This window comes from Ceratotherium simum, chromosome 5 (assembly GCF_057802395.1).
Source record: "Ceratotherium simum simum isolate JZ-2026a chromosome 5, ASM5780239v1, whole genome shotgun sequence".
Lineage (NCBI taxonomy): Eukaryota > Metazoa > Chordata > Mammalia > Perissodactyla > Rhinocerotidae > Ceratotherium > Ceratotherium simum.
In genome coordinates, this window is record NC_141904.1 from 40,396,831 (window position 1) to 40,419,298 (window position 22,468).

Genomic DNA, 22,468 nt, shown 5'->3' on the forward strand with positions numbered 1-22,468 from the left:
AAGTTCTTATCACAAGAAAAAAAAATTTTGTAACTATGTGTGGTGATGGATGTTAACTAGACATTGTGGTGATCATTTTGCAGTATACAAATATCGAATCATTATGTTGTACACCTGAAACTAATATAACGTTATATGTCAATTATATCCCAATAACAAGAAAAAAATGACCATCCAGGATAGGATCTTCTGTGTATTTTGATTTAGGTTCCCAAGCCTGACTAGCCATCAAAATCCCCTAGGAAAGAAAGAGAGAGTGTGTGTGTGCATTTAAATACAGATTTCTGAGCTGAACTCCCATAGATTCAGATTTAGCAAGTATGGGGTAAGACCTGGGAATCTGCACCCTGATAAAGTTCCGTGAGAGAATCTTATGATCAACCACGTTTTATAACACCTATCTTAATGAATTTCTTCTTACAAAAGGAGATTATTTTACCTCTTTCTCACTTTCTATTTCGACTTATTAATAAGCAACAAAATAGCCTACTGCAAGCCTAACACTATGCTGAGGTTTACATGCATTATTTCCTTTAATCGTCATAATAGCCCTGTGAAACAGGAAGAGAGTATTATTCTCCTTTTACAGATGAGGAAACTGAAGGCCAGAGTAGTTACTTAACAAAATTACTAAACCAGCAACTAGAAAAGCCAGAATTCAAAGCCACACTTAGACGTCTCCAAAGCCCACCTCTTCCAGAAGCAGTATGGTACAGTAAAATGAACAATGGCTTTAAATAGCTGAATTTGAGCCCCAATTCTGATACCTTTTAGACAATTATCTCTCAGCTTCATCTGTTTCCTCATCTGTAAATAAGGCTAATAATAATACCTATCCTACCTAACTCATAAGGTTATTGGGAGAAATCAAGATGTGAAAGTGCTTTCAAAATTATGAAAAGTTATAGAAAAACAAGCTATAAGTGGGAAAGTTGAAAAAGATTGAGGAACAGTATAGCATAGTGAGTGGTTAAATGATCAGACTTTGGAGCCAGACTTCATGTATCTGAATCTAAGCTCTGCTATTTCCTAGCTATGTGACCTTAGGGAAGTTACTTAACTTTTCTGTGCAATGGTTTCTTCATCTGTAAAATGGAGACAATAAAACCACTCTCAGAATTTTGCGGATTAAATTAATTAATGCATTTTAAATACTTAAAATAGTTATTTGTCACATAGTAAGCACTCAAGTGTTAGATATTAGAACGCTACCCCCAATTTTGTAAATGAAGCATCACATCCAAAAAAAAAGTTCAAATACTTAATGACAGTACAAAAAGAGCCTAGAGGGGCTAGTATTTTCTCCCCTTCTAGAAATCTGGGTAAATCTCTCCAATTTTGGAAGTAAACATTTTGAGTAGTTTCAATTTTCAACTAAAACTATATAGCTTCTAAAATGCTTCATTTGTGCAAATACTTAACATTGCTGTAATGTCTACTATTTCATTTTTAAATATCTTTTACCTTTTTATCTAAAAATATCTCACTGATTTTTTTAAAAGTAATTTTGTTAAAGTAATATCACAATTTTGTTATCCGCATTTGGATAACCTTTCCCTGCTTCAAATATCCTCCTACAGAATGTGACTCCTAATTCAAAAGCTAACTGAGTAGCTTACAAGAGGAAAAACGTCAACAATGAGCTGGATCAAAAAAGACTATGTAATATGTCAAAAGGAAACAGCACTAGTCCTAAATGAGTTATTTACTAATAATAACAAAGAGGAAGTGATGAGGGAATAATTCTCACCAAAAGAATATAATTTAATAACGCTGTAAGCAATTCTTGCACCAGATTAGTTTATGGTCAGGTCTGCAGCTGCAGATAGAGTCAGAGTCTGAAACAAAGTTGGCACCTCAGGAAGAAATCACAGCTGGGAGTTATCTTAAATTTCCAATACCCAACAGGAAATGTTGCCAGTGATTCAATAGGTGACACTCCTTTCCTTTTTTTTTTCTTTTTTCTGAGTTGTCAACAAACCGAAACAAAACTGCTCCAGAAGCTCTGTTACTAGCTTTTTTAAAAATTAAAAATTCCACTGCAATATTTCAAAAAACAGTTTAGACACTGAATTTGACCAGATGTCAAATAAGGATTATTTCTGTCAACATTTTTACAGTGTCTCCTGGAAGATATTAACTGTATGCTCAATGAGCATTTCTATAATATAGTGTTCATATCTTCAATATTCTAATTACTTTAAGTTTCAATGCTAAAGATTAATTATAAACTTCAAGACATTAGGACAAGTACCTGGAACTCAAGTAATCCACAAAAATAAAATGAAAGATTAATTTTAGATAAGTTGAACAGATATCCAGATACTCCAAAGAGTAAAGAGATAAAACCATATTTTACCCTAACACAGTATTTTAAAGGCCATATAATAACACCTTATTCATAGTAAGCATTCTGAAACTAGTTCAATGAACGATTGCTTGTATATATCTTCCTCTGCATTTTTACAACATTCTCATCTGTGCAAATCAGTGTGAAGAACAGGTTTTGCAGACACACCTCTCTGGCAATGTTACTCAAAGCTTCATCTTCTGCAGAAAATCGGTCTTTCACGGGTGTCCTTTTCCTTCCAGAACCAGGAGTCCCCATCTTGTCTTCTTAATAGTCTTTTAACTATTAAAAGTGATTTCACTGTTTTCAGCCCTGAAATGAATAGAAACAGAATAATTTAGGATGTTTCTATTTGTGCAGTTTTAATGCTCATTCAACAAAGAGAAATTATATTTATGTATTTAATTATAAATTAATGAGTCACCACAAGCTTTTTCCCACTATCAAATTATCCCAATAAATTTTAGAAAATTTAAATTTATACTAATTACTAAACCTCCTAACTCTTTGTACCATGCTACCCACAGCAACCTATGAGAATGTCTTATAACATTAGCCTCAGAAAACTGCAGTCAGCAGTAATTCTACTTAACAGTTTAAAATTACGACAGCTATTTCTAAAATTTATTACCATTCCAAGCAAAAAACATTTCAGAAAAGTCATTCAGCTTAAAGCTTTGAGAGAATATATTCAAGAAATTTTAATATAGATCTTTAAAGGTACAGGGGCCGGCCCTGTGACATGGAGGTTAAGTGCGCGTGCTCCACTACTGGCAGCCCAGGTTCAGATCCCGGGCACGCATCGACACATCGCTTGTCAGGCCATGCTGTGGCAGCATCCCATATAAAGTGGAGGAAGATGGGCACAGATGTTAGCTCAGGGCCAGTCTTCCTCAGCAAAAAGAGGAGGATTGGCATGGATGTTAGCTCAGGGCTGATCTTCCTCTCTCACACACACACACACTAAATAAATAAATAAATTTTAAAGCTACAAAGGTAACTTGGATTTTTTATTGTAATTTAACAAACAATTCCAATTAAACCATTACCACATAAAAGAACAAATCAAAGTTTATTATTCTGCAATTAACAAGAACCAACACTGTCCATGCAACAAATATCTGAGTGCCTGCTATTGCCAGGTATTATGGGAGGTGCCAAAGATACAGTGATGAACAAAACTGGCATAGGCCAATGATTAAGAATATATCTATGGATCTATTATTATTGTTATTATTATGAAAAAGACATATTTTTACAACAGAGAGAAGAAAAATTCATCTACCAGGATCAAATAACAAGAATGATAAAGACCATCTAACCTTTCTAACGTGGTATTTGAAATTAAAGATTCTCATGAGAAGGGATCCCAATTTGCATGACCTCCCTCGCTCCTATACCCATTCCTGAGAAGTACAGCGCATTTAGCAAAATACCCATGAACTTAAAAAAATTTTTTCCTAGCTTTAACAAAATAAACTAGCAAAATTTCATTACACTGTGAATCACAAAGGAATTCTCAGTAAGTCTGTCCTAACAGAATGAACTATATTAAAACTACAAGTGACTAATGTATTGGAATTTACTTGATTCAGGCAAAATAAAACAGAACTACTTCAACAATTCACTCCTCCAAAAAAGCTTTTTCCAATGAAAATGCAGGCCATTTCCGTCTTATCTGACACCATTTCTTATTCCCACATAGTTAGCTTGTTATGTCTATCAGAATGAAGACTGATGATAGTTTATTATTCTGCCATAGAAAATATATCTGGATATGATAAGAAAGGGACTCATTTAAACGGAAACAAAAGAAAAAGAGTATTTGTCCAAAAGCAGCAGCTGAGAAATCCCAGCCACAAATCAGGACAATTTCTGAAAAGCACAGAAGAGTTTTTTCAGAAGTCTCCCACCATCTTCATCCTGGGCAGCATTTTAAAGAGCATTCAGTTACTTAATAGTAATGGTGTACAAATATCAGTCACCTCCCAAGAAAAAAAGCAACATGCAATACAAAGTTTCTTTTCAGACTGGAATGACAATTTAGCTGATGTACTGTGGTATCATCCAATACTTGTCCTTCAGCCGGCTTTCCAAGGACACACTGAAGGACATTTCACAGAAGCAGGAGACAAAAATGTAGGCATTTTCTAATTCCAGACACATAAAAATAATTACAGAAGAAAAAAAAGGATTTGGCTGGAGGTATATCAAAAGTTTAATGGTTTCATTAGAAGGCTAGGATTAGAGATGTATTTTCTTCTTCTTCTTGATTCTCTAAAATTTCAATAGCATTGGGGAAAGAGAGATGCATTTAAAAAAAAGAAAAACATTCAGCTCCAAGGTTCCAAGAATAAACTGGCCCCAAAGTGGATCACAGCCAAATTAGGCAGAATATGCTATACAGTTGAGACACACTATCTGAAGCCAAGGCTGGTGGCACTCTTTTTTTTTTTTTTTTTGGTGAGAAGGATCAGCCCTGAGCTAACATCCAAGCCAATCCTCCTCTTTTTGCTGAGGAGGACTGGCCCTGAGCTAACATCCGTGCCCATCTTCCTCCACTTTATGTGGGACGCAGCCACAGCATGGCCTGACAAGCGGTACGTCGGTGCGCGCCCAGGATCTGAACCCAGACCACCGGCAGCGGAGCGCGCGCACTTAACAACTACACCACGGGGCCGGCCCATGGTGGCCCACTTTTGAATGTATTTCTTTCTCCTCTTTCCCCATAATCCATTTTTCTTCTTTCTCAACTAACATTGCCTTAGACCTTACTCTTGCCAGGATATTCCCAGCACACAGATTTACATTAAGAATTATCTTTTCTTAAAAATGCCTCAAAAGAAAACTGTTTCAGCAAGCTCTAGGCTAGACAGGCCTGAGAGAAAGATGACGGCAAAAGAGACAGAGGCACAGGAAAGCAGGAAATGGGAACAACTCCCTGTCTGTCTTCCTCATCTTTCTTGTCCTATCCAAAGGATACCCAGGTGTTTACATGACTGATTGGCCAGGTCCTGTCATCTTTTTCAGTTGCACTTGAGGCAGATCAACCATTACGTATTTCAAAAAAAATCTAGTGCTTTTGAAAGAACTATATTATTTGCATCTGTAGGCAGACATCCTTACTGGTATCAGAAAAATTAAGTTTTCAGCTCCTGTGCAACTATCTTCTAGCAACTCTAGAACAATTCTATATCAATGATCGGGGAAACCTTAAAAGAAATAAAATTCCTAGCATAGCCAATGGAAAACTGCTTTTCAACCAAGTGACAAAAATAAGGAGGTAGACTCAGTGACAAAAATAAGGATGTAGACTCAAAGGTGACCTCAAATAAAGTACTTCTAGTTTCTGATCCTAAAGGACTTTCAGTAAGTTTCTATCCAAAGGAGGTTTCCTCAAGAACACTTTTCTTCAGAAGCCATGTTAATCTTTTCCAGCTTTTCCTTAGTGGTATCAAGCAAATGAAGAGCTAAACCTTTACACCCAGTGACAAGAACAAAACTGCCTGCATTTTTGTCAAATCCTCTATCCAGACAATGTCAAGCTGATTTTCTCCAGATGGTTTTGCCATTTAGTATTTGTCTACCTAAGGGAAACAAAGGAAGTACCTTCAGGATGTTGTGGAATATAAACCTTCCAAAATAGATACATCAATAAGTCTTTCCTTCTCCAATGAGCTTCTCATATAATACATTTCTGAAAAACAGGCATTTTGCCACATCAAGTGGCACTTCAATCATGATATTGCTCACTTTTGTGAGAAGAGAATGTGTATGTAATATCAGTGTGTCACATTCTAAATACAGCACACACAGATAGTTCTGTCTGGATCCTGATAATTGCAGTTCCCTTATATCGAAGTATTTCATTAGAGAGAACTCAAAATATTGGCATAGTAAGTCTTTGCATACGAGTTGTCATTACAGTTCACTAGTCTGCACAATAAAACCTTTGGTAGTCATTCACAAGCAAATCTCAATATCTGCAACTAAAGACTTAGTTGACTGCAGTTGTTGACATGGCTGAAATTTAAAGTGAAAGGATGTGAGTTCAGTCGATTGCACTACCAATTGCTGTGTTGCCCTTCCCACTGCCTAAGCCTTGGTTTCTTCATCTAAGAACTGCAACAACTGCATTCTCAGTATGCCCTAAGAAGTAAACCACGGTTAATGTAAGGCTCAAACGAGTTAAGATAAATGCAAGCACTTAATAAACTAAAGAGCACTCCATAAATGTTTAAAGTGTCTTCAATTAACTACTTCTTTTACATATTTCGCTTACAAAGTTCACAAAAGAGCATTCCTTGCTTTTCTTTACAATTTCATACTTTTAACTAAACAAAAATATCCTCAAGTTATTTCCTCCAGCATGCATTATGTGATATCATTAGCTATGCTAAGAATTTTTGCTGAGAACGGAACAATCCGGAAAAAATAAAAGTGTCTATAACTATAATCATTATATTGTATAGCACATCACATAATAAAAAGAAAAATAAAAAGAAGATGGGGCCAGCCCCATGCCCTAGTGGTTAAGTCTGGCACGCTCTGCTTCAGCTGCTCGGGTTCAGTTCCTGGGTGCAGACCTACACCTCTCATCAGTGCCCATGTTGTGACAGCGACCCACATACAAAACAGAGGAAGACTGGCACAGATGTTGGCTCAGGGCAAATCTTCCTCAAGCAAAAAGAGGAAGATTGGCAACAGATGTTAGCTCAGGGCTAATCTTCCACAGCAAAATAAGTAAATAAATAATTTTTTTTAATTAAAAATAAATAAAAAATAAAAAAGAAGAAATTTTTAAGGTACTTTGTGGTATTTAAAGTCTATTTTTGAAAATTCAAATAAATACACAAGTTTTGGAAGTGTGGCCTTATAATGAGTATTAGTTTTCCTACTAGAACACAATTGACTTAGAAGCAAACAGAAGACAGAGGTCATTAAATGGTACACTTAACATCTGTGCATATCTTTCTTTTTTTTTTTTTGTGAGGAAGATCAGCCCTGGGCTAACATCTGCCAATCCTCCTCTTTTTTTGCTGAGGAAGACTGGCCTTGGGCTAACATCCGTGCCCATCTTCCTCCACTTTATATGGGACGCTGCCACAGCATGGCTTGCCAAGCAGTGTGTCGATGCGCGCCCGCGATTTGAACCAGCAAACCCCGGGCCGCCGCAGCAGAGCCCACGCACCTAACCACTTGCGCTACCGGGCCGGCCCCCTGTGCGTATCTTTCTATATAAATTTTACCTCAAAAGAAAAAGACCTCTAAATGAACACTGAACTCTAGTCAGTGATGCACATGCTGAAATATTTAGGGTTGAAATGTACTCATACCTGCCATTTATTTTGAATGCACGCAGAAAAAAAAAGAAGAATGGATAAAGGGATACACAGGTGATAAAGTATAGTAAAACATTAATAGTGAAATCCAGGTAGTAGGTACATGAGTGTTCACAGAACTCCTTCAAATTTTCTATATGTTTGAAAATTTTTATAATAAAGTGTTGAAAAAAAGGAACTAAAGAACTAGCTGAGAAAGGTAGATGATTAAATGAACAAAAGGGATGGAAATTGGGAATTGCAATAAAAAAATATTGATTTGAAACAGAAAAGGAAGGCAGAGGTAATCATAGTATGGAAGAATACCAATAGTTATGTATACATTAGGAAAGATTATGGGCAAAGGACAGAATGGTCCAAATTCCTGGACTAGAAGAGAAAAAAATGGAGGAGGAGGAAGGTCAAAGGCGGGGGTGGGTGGGAGAAGAAGGAAGAAAGAATGGAAGGAAGGTATGAATTACAGTTAAAGACATCAATCCTGCACATATCTAGATGAGACCATTACAGAAAATGAATAAATCATTAACAGAATCTACAGAAAGAATAAAAAGTACTCTAGAAGTTGAGGCAAAGTAAAAAATGAAAAAATATATACAAAGCAAAACTGGAGGACCTGGCAGAACAAGGAAAGGTAGATGCTAAACAAAAACTAAATCTCAGGAGAGTATTAAAACCTATAATGGTTAACTTGAACTCACATTTTAACAAATATAATGCCGATAAACGCATTTATACAATGAGAACTGATTACACAATGAGAACTTGTATAATCACATCTACTTCCACATTCAGTAGTCCTAAGAATTACCAAAAATGTTTTTTAAAGTCTCATATTTTGAATACATACTATTCTTATATACCCAACACAATTGACAATCTTTCTATTTCCTCTTTTCATAAGATGACATGCCAGTGGTTGCACTTCCTTCCTTGCTAATGATGTTATTTGATAAATGAACTGCAATGTGCTGTATGTTCGACATGATTTATAACGCTATTTCATCGACTATGCCGAGCCCAAATTAGGAAGATGTACTCTTACCAACAACTGCATTCTTAGTATGCCCTAAGAAGTAAACCATTTTCTAGTACCATTCAAATGGCCTCCTTTCCCTATGCCTTTTAAAATATCTCAGAAATGTATGGACATACATCCAAAGAATGAAAGGAATGGAAAGAGAAAATTATAATTGCTGAGGACAGGTCAGACTTAAAAGTGTGAAATAAAGCAGAAAAGGAAACGAACAGAAGTATTAGGATGAACAACAGAAGCTCAGGTAGCAAAGAACAAAGATAAAACCAAAAATAAGGGAGAAATGGGAAAGCATGTGATAAAGATATGATTTTTAATGTAATTAATATGAAGGAGGTTCTAAAATTAAGAAATTTTTATAAAATAAAATATATCATATACCTTTAATTTTTCCCTTTTCAACAAATACATACTGAGAATTTGCAAGGCACTATGTACATAATAACCACTGCCTTGTAAATAGGCAAAAGAGTACAATGGGAAAATAAGAATGGTAAAGAAGTTAGAGAGAAGGTACTTATGCTGTTTTCCACAAATCTTTCGTCTTTTTTATTTCTTTTTTTGGTGAGGAAGATTAGCCCTTAGCTAACATACATTGCCAATCCTCCTCTTTTTGCCGAGGATGATTGGCCCTGAACTAACATCTGTGCCCATCTTCCTTTACTTTTTATATGTGGGACATCTGCCACATGATAAGTGGCGTGTAGGTCCACAACCAGGATCCGAACCTGCAAACCTCAGGCTGCCGAAGCACAACGCACAAGCTTAACTACTACGCCACCAGGCCGGCCGCTCTATGAATCCTTGCTTAATGGTGTTCTCTGAAGCACAAAAGTTTTTATTTTGGGGAAGTCAATTTATCTATTATTTCTTTTGTTGCTTCATTTGGTGTCATATCTAAGAAAGCAATGCCTATCCCACGGTGACAAAGATTTACTTCTATGTTTTCTTCTGAGTTTTACAGTTTTAGCTCTTACTTTTAGGTCTATGATTCATTTTGAGTTAGTTTTTATATATGGTGTAAGGCAGGGATCCAATTTCATTCTTTTGCATGTGGATATCTACTTGTCTCAACCAACATTTGTTAAAAAGACTATTCTTTACCCCATTGAATTGCCTTGGCACTCTTGTCAAAAAACAATTGACCATAAAATTAATGGTTTATTTCTGAACCTTCAATTCTAATCCATTGATCTATATGTATATCCTTATGCCAGTATCACACTGTCTTGATCACAGTGTAGCTTTGTCTTAAGTTTTAAAATAGGGAAGAATGAGTCCTTCAATTTTATTCTTCTTCTTTAAGAAGAATTATTGGCTATCGTGAGTCCCCTACATTTCCATACAAATTTTAGGATCAGTGTGTCAATTTCTGCAAAAAAAAAAAAGCTGGGATTTTGATAGGGATTACACTGAATTTATAGATAAATTTGGGGAGTACTGCCATCTCAACAATATTAAGATTCCAATTCATGAACATGGGATGTCTTTCCATTTATTTAGATCTTCTTTAATTTCATTCCACAATGTTTTGGGATTTTCAATGAACGAGTCTTACACTTCTTTTATTAAATTTATTCCTACATCACTGAGGTCACATTAAAGATCAAATGGATACAAAAGTCTCTACAAACTGTAAAATGTTTCACAAATATATGGTATCTCTGACACCAAAAAACCAAAAGATCTGAAACCACAATAGCAAAAGAGAAGATAGTAAATTAAAACCCAGAAGTAAATCCCCTGGCTAAAGTTAATCTTAGTTGAGCCACGGATGGGTGGGTAGGTGGGTGGAGGATTGTACATTTTCAAACATAAACATAATCCAATACCAGACTACATTCTTAATAGAAAGGCATTTTTCACTATTTCCAATTAACTAGATATGTAGCAACATTAAAAAGAACTGGAAGTCCTCTTACTGAACTGCACAAGTGTGTGTTTTCTTTCTGAGGGAATTATTGCTGAAATACTGCCTCTGCCAAAAGAAATGAAAATAAAAACTAACATAAGAGAAGCATGTAACTAACCTCGGTTACTAACAATAAAATAGAATGGACCAGAACTAAGTCCCAAAGGAAAAAAGAACCTAAATTACCCTTCAACCTTAGGCTCTCCTGATTAGAGATGAACTCTATTGACAATACTCATGTTAACTATATTCTAATAGCAACAAAAATAAAACTTGGAACATAATGCAACAAAAGAAAAAATTACATGAATAAAGATGATCATTTTAATTTTTTTTTAATCTATAGTAAAACAAAATACAAAACTGAAAATGACCCAAATTGACAACAACAGCTTTAAGTCAAGGCCAGTCAACATGATGTAATAAATTATGGCATTAAAAAACTCACGGGAAGCAAGCAAAGACAGAGACCAGTTTGATACCATGCCTATAAGGTACAAAAAGATGACCAAATGGCATGTAAAGTATGATTGCAAATATGTAAAACTTTGTACATAGGAACGATGAACCATAAAGGCAATATGTAAAAAAAAAAATTTTCCTTTTTCTTCAGCTTTATATACGTTGATAATCACCTTATCAATAAAATGATTTAAGCTAAAAGTTACAATTATGGGGCTATTTCATAGTATGAAAATATAAACTTACAAGAATAACCAACTTTTGAAACTATATTAATATAAGCTGATAAGGGAGAAAGATTCATTTAGTCTGTCAGAGCAACTGCAAAGCAGGACTGTAAAAATTTATGTTGGTCATCTCTGGTAAAACCATAATTTTCTAACAGATTTCACATTAACCATCACTCTTCTAGACATAATGGAATTCTAAGTAAATGAAAACCACATTGCTAATTTTAAACAGAATGAGTACCACTGAATTAACCTTAAAAATGATACAAAATTAAAAATCTGACTCAAATCAACAGGTCAAAATTAGAACAAAGTAGTAACCATTAATGTCCTCTAAAGTCCTGGAAAAACCATTAATTTTCAAGTCTACAGGTTTTTATTATCAGAGCAAAATTCTCTTAAATTTTCAGGTTTCCCTGAAGACCGCTATGATTCCTTCCATCCATGTAGCTCACTCATTGTGGGGAAAAAATAGCAGTGACATAAGGTTCTTTTCATAGCAGAAAGGAAGATGCCAACATTTTCCCCCTCTTAAGCCATGTTGGTCAGGTTTGTATAGCTTAAACCTGTCCTAAATAGAAAGGGCAAAGTATTGCCCTGAAATGGTAGGCAAGATACCAACTAAGCCCATAAAAGGAAGAAGTCAACAAGATATAATGCAATATGAGTACAATGTTCATGAGGGAATGATTAGAGAAGAGAGCTGACAGCACAGCTGTGAGTAGCTAATCCAAGTGCCACTCCAATCTAAACACACATGCAAAGAGTTCCACTTTAGATACATTGCTTATGCTCAAAAAAGACCTAATACCAACATTTGGTGGCTCCTTTTTATAAAAATAAAGAAAAACTGACCCTCTCCACTCCCATACCTGCTCCCCCACCACCCCTTACCCCCACGACATACAGAAACAGAGAGAAAGAAATCATTAATAACTTCCCAGTAGTTAAGGACATGAGTTGCCAGATTCAAAGGAAGTACAGAACGTGCAACGTAAATTCTGAGTCCACAGCAAGGTATCTGATAGTGAATTATCATAGTGAATTTCAAACACTGGGGACAAGAAGACAACAGAATGATGCCTTCAAATTCCTCAAGGAAAATTAAAACCTATAAGCAGCCAATGCGCAGTCAAACCATTCTATTCTCATACTTGACTATTAAAGACATTTTCAGACATGAGAGGTCTCAAAAATTTACCTCTTTACACCCTTTGTCAATAAGCTACTAGAAGATACACTTCATCAAATAAAAGAAAATCGAGAGGAAACTTAGCATACAGGAAATAAATCCAATACAGAAGGGCAAAGGGGATCAATCCCCGGCAGATATTTATATCTCAGAAAGAAAGCTACAGATCGAAGCAAAGAGACACAATAGAGGGCTGTCATCACCAAAATCCCCACAGCCTTTGAGAATTCTTTTTAATATGAGGTGAGCCTGGTCCAGGTTTTGATCTGACCCCACGTTGATGAAGTTCCTGCTGTCCCTTCCCCTGTTGCCTAGACTGGCTAAGGACTTATTTCAAACCACAGAAGTATTTTGCTTTTACCTATTGCTGAGAACTAGAGCATGAGCAGTGTACTCCCCAACCATATTTCTTCTAGATATTTAGTACCTTGTAAAGACTTCAGCTCTGCCAGACACCCTGACTGTGATGAGTCTTATGGTTTCCCAGGACTTACTAACCAGCTTTCCCAAGGACTTACCAGAAAGGGCTCAAAGAAGACTGTTCAGCTTATTTTCTCCTGGGAGCCTTCATTTAATAGTGGCAACATGGACCTTTCCTTTCATAGCTAAGTTTCTACTTGCTATTCAGTTTTTCAAAACCAAACAATATACTGCTTAGGGATACATACTATGGCAGAGACTGGCTTATTGTTCACCAAGTCATTTCCCTTTTCTGTCCACAGCTATGCTACATTTCACAACCTTCCTTGCAGTTATGTGTAGCCATTTGACTGAGTTCTAGCCAATGGAATGTGGGCAAAAGTGATGTATGCCACGTCCAGGCCTGGCCCATCAAACTTGCCATGTAATCTACCACACTCCTTCTCTTCGCCCTCGTAGATCACCCAGATGCAGAGAATTCGGTGAAAGTCTCTGAGACCTCAGGGAACAGCAGAGTCACTAGATGAAAGGAGCCTGAGTCCCTGGATGACTCTGTGGAACCATCTACTCCCTTGCCAGTGCTTTCCAACTCACAGTAGACAGAGATGTGAGTGAGAAATGAACTTTGATTGTGTTAAACCACTGACTTGGGGGTTGTTTGTTAAAGTAGGTTAGCCTACCCTGACTAACAGACACAAAAAAGGTGGTAGAGCTATTCAGTTTTTCAAAAGCAAACCACATATTGATTAGGAATACATATTTAGGGGGTAGGATGGGGTTGCAAGGTTGGACAGGGAATGGTCCCAAGAGAGTGATTAACATGTAAAATGGGACTGTGATTACCTGTAGGGGAAGGGGTGCCATTAAAGGATATATATATGGGGAACTTCTAGGATAACTATAATGTTTAATTTCTTGACCTACATAGTGAAACCACAGGTGCTCATTCTATTATTCTTCCTGAAACTGTATTTTTGTTTTATATTTCTCTACATTTCACAAATAAACTAATTATTTTGCTCAAAATAAATTAGACAGGAGGATAGACACCTGAAAAATCTGTTGGAGCATTTGGGGAAAATACGGTGAATAGAAAACTAAGCAAAGAAAAAAAAGCAACTCAATCCACTGGAAAAACTGAAAGTTAAGAAAGGAAACAATCATGATACAATTCTTGGCCAAGTAGTAAATAATATTTATTCAGTTATAATGAAAACACCAACTACTGATTTAAAATTGCAAAATTGGAATGATGCAGGGAGGGGATGTGGGAGGAAACAATGAAGAAATACAAAATAACAATAAAAACCATCAGTAATTTCCAGCCTTTTGAAGATACTCTTATTTTAACTGTACATACATGTTTTTTAAACAAAAATAGGTTTATAAAATATGTGCTATTTTGTATCCAGCTATGGCAGACAGACTCTAAGGTGGCCCCCCACCATGAACCCCCTTCTGCTGTTCACACCTTTGTATAAACACCTCCCCAAGAATGTGGACAGGACTTGTGACTTGTTTCTAACCAACAGAATATAACAAAAGTTATGAGATGTCAGTCCCATGATTATGTTACATTATATAAGACTGTTTAGCTAGTCAACCTGCTCTAGACTCTCCTCGATGGCTTGATGAAGCAGCCATACTGGGAAACACCACAGGGCCAAGAACTTCAGGTTGCTGCTAAGAGCAGAGAGCAGCCTTTAGGAGTTTAAGGACAGCCAAGAAATCTCTAGTAAGCTTGAGGATAACCAGGTAACCTCTAGTAAGCAAGAAGCCTCAGTCCTAAAACCACAAGGAAATTTAATTCTGCCAAAAACCAAAGTGAGCTTAGAAACAGATTTTCCCTAGGTAAGTCTCCAGGTGAGAATTCAGCCCAGCCATCACCTTAACTGCAGCCTCATTAGGCCCTAAGCAGAGGACCCAGCTCAGCCATGCTCAGACTTCTAACCCCCAAAGAAACTGTAGGATAATAAATGTGTGTTTGAATTTTAAGCTGCTAAATTTGTGTAATTTGTTACACAACATAGAAATGAATACAACAGCTTTTGTGTATGTGTGTGTGTGAGGAAGATTGGCCCTGAGCTAACATCTGCCAATCCTTCTCTTTTTGCTGGAAGACTGGCCCTGGGCTAACATCCACACCCATCCTCCTCCACTTTATATGGGATGCTGCCACAGCATGGCCTGACAAGCAGTGCGTCAGTGCGTGCCCGGGATCTGAACCGGCGAACCCCAGGCCGCCACAGCGGAGCGCGTGCCCTTAACTGCTTGCGCCACCAGGATGGCCCCAATACAACAGCTTTTAAAACTGTGGATGAATGAATTCATCAAAGTTGTAGGGATACAAAATCAACATAAAAAATCAGTTACATTTCTATACATTAAGGATGAATAATCCAAAAAAGAAATTAAGAAAATAATTCTATTTACAATAGCATCAAAAAGAATAAAATACTTAGGAATAAACATAACCAAGAAAGATTTGTACGCTGAAAACTACAAAACACTGCCGAAAAAAATTAAAGGAGACATAAATGGAAAGGCACCCCATGTTCATGGATTAGAAAACTTAATATCGTTAAAATGTTAATACTACCCAAAGAAATCTACAGATTCAATGCACTCTCTATCAAATCCCAATGATTTTTCTGCAGAATAGAAAAACCGGTTCTAAAATTAAAATTCATATGGAATCTCAAGGGACCCCAAATAGCCAAAACAATCCTAAAAAAGAACAAAGCTGGAGGTATCATACTTCCTGATTTCAAATTTATTAGAAAGCTACAGTAACCAAAACAGTGTTACTGGGTAACGACAGACATACAGATCAACAGAATATAATAGTCTAGAAATTAACCCTGGCATATATGGTCAAATGATTTTCAACAAGGGTGCCAAGACCAGTCAGCAGCGAATGGACAGTCTTTTCAACAAATGGTCCTGGGAAAACTAGATATCCACGTGCAAAAGAATAAAGTTGGACCCTTACCTTGTGCCATACACAAAACTTAACTTGTAGTGGGTCAAAGAAATAAATCTAAGAGCTAACATTATACAACTCTAAGAAAAAAACACACATGAAAAGCTTCCTCACATTGGATTTGGCAATGATTTCTTGGCTATAACACCAAAAGCCCAGGCAACAAAATACAAAGTTAGATAAATGTGACTTCATCAAAATTAAAAACTTTTGCACATCAAAGGACACTATAAACAGAGCAAAAAGCAAACCACGGAATGAGAGCAAATAGTTATACATCATATATCTGATAAGGGATTAACATCCAGACTATATAGAGAACCCCTAAAGTTCAACAACAAGAAAAAAACCAACTCAACTCAAAGATGGGCAAAGGACTTCTCCAAAGGAGAAGTATAGGTATTTCTCCAAAGAAGATACAAAAATGGCTAATAAGCACACGAAAAGAATGCTCAACATCACTAAATATTAGGAAAATGCAAATCAAAACCACAATGAGATACCAATTCACACCCATTAGAATGGCTATATAAAAAAAAAGAAAGAAAATAACAAGAAAAAAGAAAGAATGGCTATTAAAAAAAAAAAAAAAAAAGGGGGGGGCCGGCCCGGTGGCGCAAGCAGTTAAGTGCGCGCGCTCCGCTGCAGCGGCCCGGGGTTCGCTGGTTCGGATCCCGGGCGCGCACCAACGCACTGCTTGGCAAGCCATGCTGTGGCGGCGTCCCATATAAAGTGGAGGAAGATGGGCACAGATGTTAGCCCAGGGCCGTCTTCCTCAGCAAAAAAAGAGGAGGATTGGCGGATGTTAGCACAGGGCTGATCTCCTCACAAAAAAAAAAAAAAAAAAAAAAAAAGAGTAACTGGACCCTTGTACACTGCTGGTAGGACTGCAAAATGGTGCAACTGTTGCGGAAAATGGTATGCCATTTTTCAAAAAATTAAACACAGAATTACTATATGATCCAGCAATTCCACTATGGGTACATACCCAAAAGAAATGAAAGTAAATGAAAGGAACTCGAACAGATATTTATACATTTGTGTTCATAGTACCATTATTCACAATAGTCAAAAGGTGGAAGCAACTCATATGTCCATCAACAGATGAGTGGATATACAAAACGTGTCATATACATACCATGCAATATTATTCAGCCTTAAAAAGGAGTGAAATTCTCATACATGCTACAACATGGATGAACTCTGAGGACATTATGTTAAGTGAAATAAGCCAGACACAAAAGAGAAATACTATATGATTCTACTTACACGAGGTACCTAGAGTAGTCTAAATTCATAGAGACAGAAAGTAGAACAGTGGTTACCAAGAGTTTTGGGGAATGAGGAGTTATTGTTTAATGGGCACAGAGTTTCAGTTTGGGAGGATGAAAAAGTTCTGGAAATGGATGGTGGTGATGGTTGCACAACAATGTGAACGTACTTAATGCCACTGAATCGTACACTTAAAAATGGTTAAAATGGTAAATTTTACGTTATGTATATTCTACTACAATAAAAAAAAGAACTTCGGATGGATAGCAATGGGTGAGTTTGGTAAGACAAGAGGACAGTGACCATCTCATTTTCTTGACTGTCTATTTAGACATAGTGATATCCATGACGGAAAAAAACATCACATCTAAAACTGAATGTTTTTTCTATTTTTAGTCCTATAATCCTTGGGTCACTTAAATGGAATACATTTTTTTCAACAGCAACAACATGTATGCTTACTAATTGTATTTTTGTTGTTATAAATGATTTAAACCATTTAACAGGGAAATAAACAGTTTAACATCCCAATCCTCTACACACAGTATAATCTATCTAACTCAGAAAACAGAGAGCCAAAAGATTACTCCTAGCTGTTAAAATGCTTCTACTTTGGAAAGCGGAGGATGTAAAAAGAAAAACAAAGTGACCAGAACAACTAACTTAAAAATTAGATTTGCTTCCTAAAACAGTAAAAGATGTTATATCAAAACCAGTTAAAATTTTAGTGTTCATAATGAAGAAAAACTAAGATATAGAGGGTTCAAAGTGAAAACAATGGAAAAAGATGAACTACAATAGTAGGAACAAATAGAATATAATAGAAATAGATATATAGTATTATTATATAATATAATAAAACATAAAGAAATAAATAGAATAATAGAAATAAACCAGATAATAGAAACAGAGAAGAAAGAAAAATACTTGTTTTATTTTTTCTCTTCACCCTGAATACTAAATACATCATCTTCATCAAATGCTAAGAATCCAAATTTCTGAGGGCAAGAAAAAACTAAATTTCCTGGAGTGCCAAACTAACCTAAAGTAAAAGGAAGGAAACCATCTGCAGGCTTTGCATCTCTACATTAAATCCGTATGCCAAATTCTTCAAGCAACCTCGACTATAATACAAGGCTGCAGTTAAACATGGTGACATGTACCTTGGTCAAAGGGGTGGAGCAATAAGCTCTTTAACAGCTTTCTAGCCCAAGAAGTGAGATCATGGGGCCAGCCTGCTGGTGTAGTGGTTAAGTCTGCACGCTTCACTTCGGTGTCCCGGGGTTTGCAGGTTCGGATCCCGGGCACGGACCTGTGCACTGCTCATCAAGCCATGCTGTGGCAGCATCCCATATACAAAACAGAGGAAGATGGGCACAGATGTTAGCTCAGGGCTAATCTTCCTCAGCAAAAAGAAGGAAACTCGTAACGGATGTTAGCTTAGGGCCAATCTTCCTCACCAAAAACAAAAGAAGTGAGATCAGTTAAAGACCTTTAAACTCAAGCACTTCATTCACTAAATATAGAAAACACCAAGGTTTACATGAGAAAGCAAGTAGCACAGAGAGGCAGCTACGCTGGGAGACAGCATCTGGTAATAACCAAGAGTTTAAAGAGATAACTTCATGATACTGTACATGATACTATACAGCTGTATGAGAAGAAGAGAATGAGAATTTGGGAAGAAGCTAATTTCTCTGTATGAACTCAAAATAATCCTGTAAAACAGTCTATAATTCTCAGTGTCCTTTTGATCCTAGTGATAAGCGTGAAGGTCTCTGAATTGGACTATATCAACCAGGGCATGGCCTCCCTATGCAGGTAAAAGTAATAATTTTCCCCTGTTGTAAAACATTTGACTGAGCCTCGGCAAACACTCTCAGAACCAGAACATAAGATCAATACTGGCACAATCCTGTGCTTCTCCTTGTGCACATTTTTCTAAAATACTTTCCTTGTTAGTTTTCCTTAATCACACCTTTTCCTTAAAAAAGGAAAACCAAAAACTGGATCCTAGGATATGCATGCTAAGCAGATTTTCACCCCAAAACTTAGCCTTAATCTTCTGAAGGCAAATGTCCCTTATAAGCTCCCTCTTCTGTGGTTGCCACTTTTCCTAAACCGCAGGCCTTCCTGACTTGCAGCGGGGCCAGGACAGATTACAGTTATGTGGTAGGTTCTGTCAGGCGAGCTTTGACAAGGTCTCAAAATAGACACTGGGCACCAGCCAGGGAAACTGCCACTCACAAGTTCCAATTTCATCATCATACGTTACCCCTCAGCACTTTTTCTTTTCTCTAGTCTCACTCATTGTAAAAAGACAAAAATTCCCTGAACCTCCTCCTGGTCATGAGTGAGCTTTATAACATCAAAATTAAAAATTTGAACCTCCCTTATTCTACTCACAAACACCTTGCAGAATAAAGATTGAATCTGTACGTACATCCTGCCTCGGAAAATTAATCCACCAATAGCACTGTGGTTTGCAAAAGGATTTTTGGATCTCAAACGGCACAGAAGTTTATCTTATTATGAATAGACTAGGATGTGGTGGATAAAGGAAGAAGGGAGAAGGTGGGCTATTTAGTTCCCTTGTGACTAATAATATAGTAACAGACTTCACCAGAGCAAAAAGTTAAACTATATACAATGTTTTTAATTGATATTGGTCATAAAATCCTAAAATAATCAACCTACTACAAAAGGTATTCATTTAACTTACTAAATATAAATGAAGTGGTTTGTCTATAACAGCACCAGTCTTCAAGCTACAGTATTTTTACCCATACCAGTACAAATAAAAGTAACCACCTGTCACTCTCAAATGCTTAAAATTGCCTTATAAAATACATTTGCATTATTTTTTTTTAAATAGAGAGGAGGATAAAGAATACAAAATAATTAAGAGCTCCTTTCTCCTTCTACAAAGTTGAGAAAGAAGTTAACTTCTATTATAAAATAAAGCCCAATACAGGATTAAAATAAATTTTCACAACTTAAGTGCCAATCTTGCAGTCACACTTTTAGAAACATATCCCATATACATACTATGGACTAGTGCAAAAACTTACATATGAGGTGTCCATTATAGCAGTGCTTGTAGAAAGCTAAAAACAACCTAAATGTCTGTTAATAGGGAATGGTAAAATAAATTATGGTTCATCTACACTAGGCAGGACATCCAGTCTTTTTAAAAAATTGGATGGCCGTATGTGCTAATATAGACAGATCTCTCAAGTATATCAAGGGTAAGAACAAAAGGTACATGACATTTCTCCTAAACATATGTGATTACATATGTAATAGAAAAGTTGGAGAGGGATACACAGGAAATCATTAACAGTGGATGCTTGGTTTAGGGGATGAAGGAATGAGAAAAGGCAGTTTATAGGGGAGACTTTCTTTTCACCATATAACATTTTCTTTTTAAATGTTTTACCATTTTTTAGAAGTCCCACAAACATCCACTGAACCCATGAAGTGAGAATTCTCCTTTATATATGCCATTTCCTCCCTCTTCTTAACCATTTTCTTTCCCTACAACTTTCCTTACGACTAGACCAAAACAAAAGTATACATAGTAGCAAATCGCAGAGTTTCTCCAAGAAATGGAATTCTCTGTTTCCCACCAAAATAAAGAACTAATGGAACAAACGAAAAAGTATAACATACAATAAACCCAGTTTTTAGCCCAATATTTGATTCCTTTTAAGTCTGACCTAATTTATTGCAGGCCAAAAAGTTTTAAAAGTGAAAGTACAATGGCAACACAAAAAAAAAATCATTTCCAAAGGTGTCCTATCTATTATCTCAAAGGGAAGAATGGAGAAGGCGGCAAAGTTATTTTAGTCACAGTGTAAATTTTGCTCAGTTTCTTCCTTCTGAAGTCTAAAAGTTGAGTTTTGAATGATGGTCATAAAGTCCATTCTTTATTTGCAAACTGGATAAGGTAGTATGTTTTCCTGGTTAAAAGACCATCTCTCCACTCAGATTATCCAGAGAGAAAGCAACTACCTAAAAGGAAAAGGCTATGAAATGGCCTCTATTTTGTAGGTGCAATGGAAAATGCTCCTATGGTGAGGAAAGGAGAATTTTATCTCCTCTTCAATGATCCTCATCAACATTTCCAGCACTGCAGGGAAAATTATTTTTTTTCTATACATCATCAATTCCGTTCCTTTTCACACTAGGAGCAGGGTAAACAATTCACAAAGAGCTTCGTAAGAAACTGCTCCCTCCCTCTCATTTCTAGTAAAGATATGTTTCTGTTTTTGTTTTGAGAGAGAAAGAATCTACTTTGCCAAATATTATTTCCCATATCACTTTTTTCCTTCATTATGGAGATGCTTAAATCCTGACCTAAGAAACGTTCTCTTGCATATCTACCCATCAAAACTGCCAGCTACGGTAATTTCCACAAGGGATTTTCCCAAAGGAATGGCTGTTCACTGGGAACTGAAACTCTGAAGTCACTACTAGCTGGACAAAAATCAAAAGCAACATTAGGGAACACTGAATATAAGAATGGATATCCAAGGAAATCAGATGCCAAAATTTAGTCAAAGAATTTAAAGGAATTTGGTAAGCGAGACCAAGGGGATAAACTTACCATTACTTTATAACTGATAACTAACTGAAGCTCTTTATAAATGAAAATCAAGGTAAAATAATCTGAATTCCAAAAAGGAAAAAAAAAGAAAACAAGGCTAAGAGTATCAAGAATTCTGTGATTCAAAACTATTTTGCTTAACACTTATCAAATTACATTTCAGCAATAAAAAGCTATTTCTAGTTTAAAATGAATTCATTCCAATATTAAATCACAACTTCACACTTTCTTCTATAAGAGAGCTTAAATAAGAACTCATACAGTTAGTCTCATTCCACATTTTTAAGGATAGATTTACAAAATGGGTGGGGCCTTTCACTCACAAGACTACTTTGTACACTGCAAATTCTTTCAGTGAACTTTTTCCTACCTTAATGATGGTAGCTTTCCTTTTCACTGACATTTATTTTGTTTCTAGACCCCTTCATTTATCTTCCCACATCTGGCAAAAAAAAAAATGGGTAAAATCACAACAATCCACTTAGGAACTAACAAACTATTTTAATCCAAACATTCTGCAAAAGTTTAATTTTTATTTCCTTATCATACTTCATGACAATAAATATCTAGCAACAAACCTAACAAAGGGTAATACAGCACTTCCTATAAAATGAGTGAAGGCATCTAATTAAACAGGCAGTAACAAACTTCTAGCCTTCCTCT

The 22,468-nt window shown here is 36.3% G+C and overlaps 1 protein-coding gene across 13 annotated transcripts in view; it reads right to left on the reverse strand.

Moving 5' to 3' along the window:
• LRRFIP2 (LRR binding FLII interacting protein 2) overlaps positions 1-22,468 on the reverse strand; it is a 114,745-nt gene that overhangs the window by 90,910 nt on the left and 1,367 nt on the right. For 12 of the 13 annotated variants that reach the window (XM_004419495.3, XM_087430710.1, XM_087430708.1 and 9 more), the window contains exons 2-3: positions 22,176-22,247; positions 2,519-2,662 (exon numbers count right to left, since the gene is read on the reverse strand). In XM_004419495.3, coding sequence (XP_004419552.1) covers positions 2,519-2,608 — 90 coding nt within the window. In that variant the 5' untranslated portion in view covers positions 2,609-2,662; positions 22,176-22,247. The remainder of the gene's footprint in view (positions 1-2,518; positions 2,663-22,175; positions 22,248-22,468) is intronic. The other variant, XM_087430702.1, reaches the window with a different exon arrangement.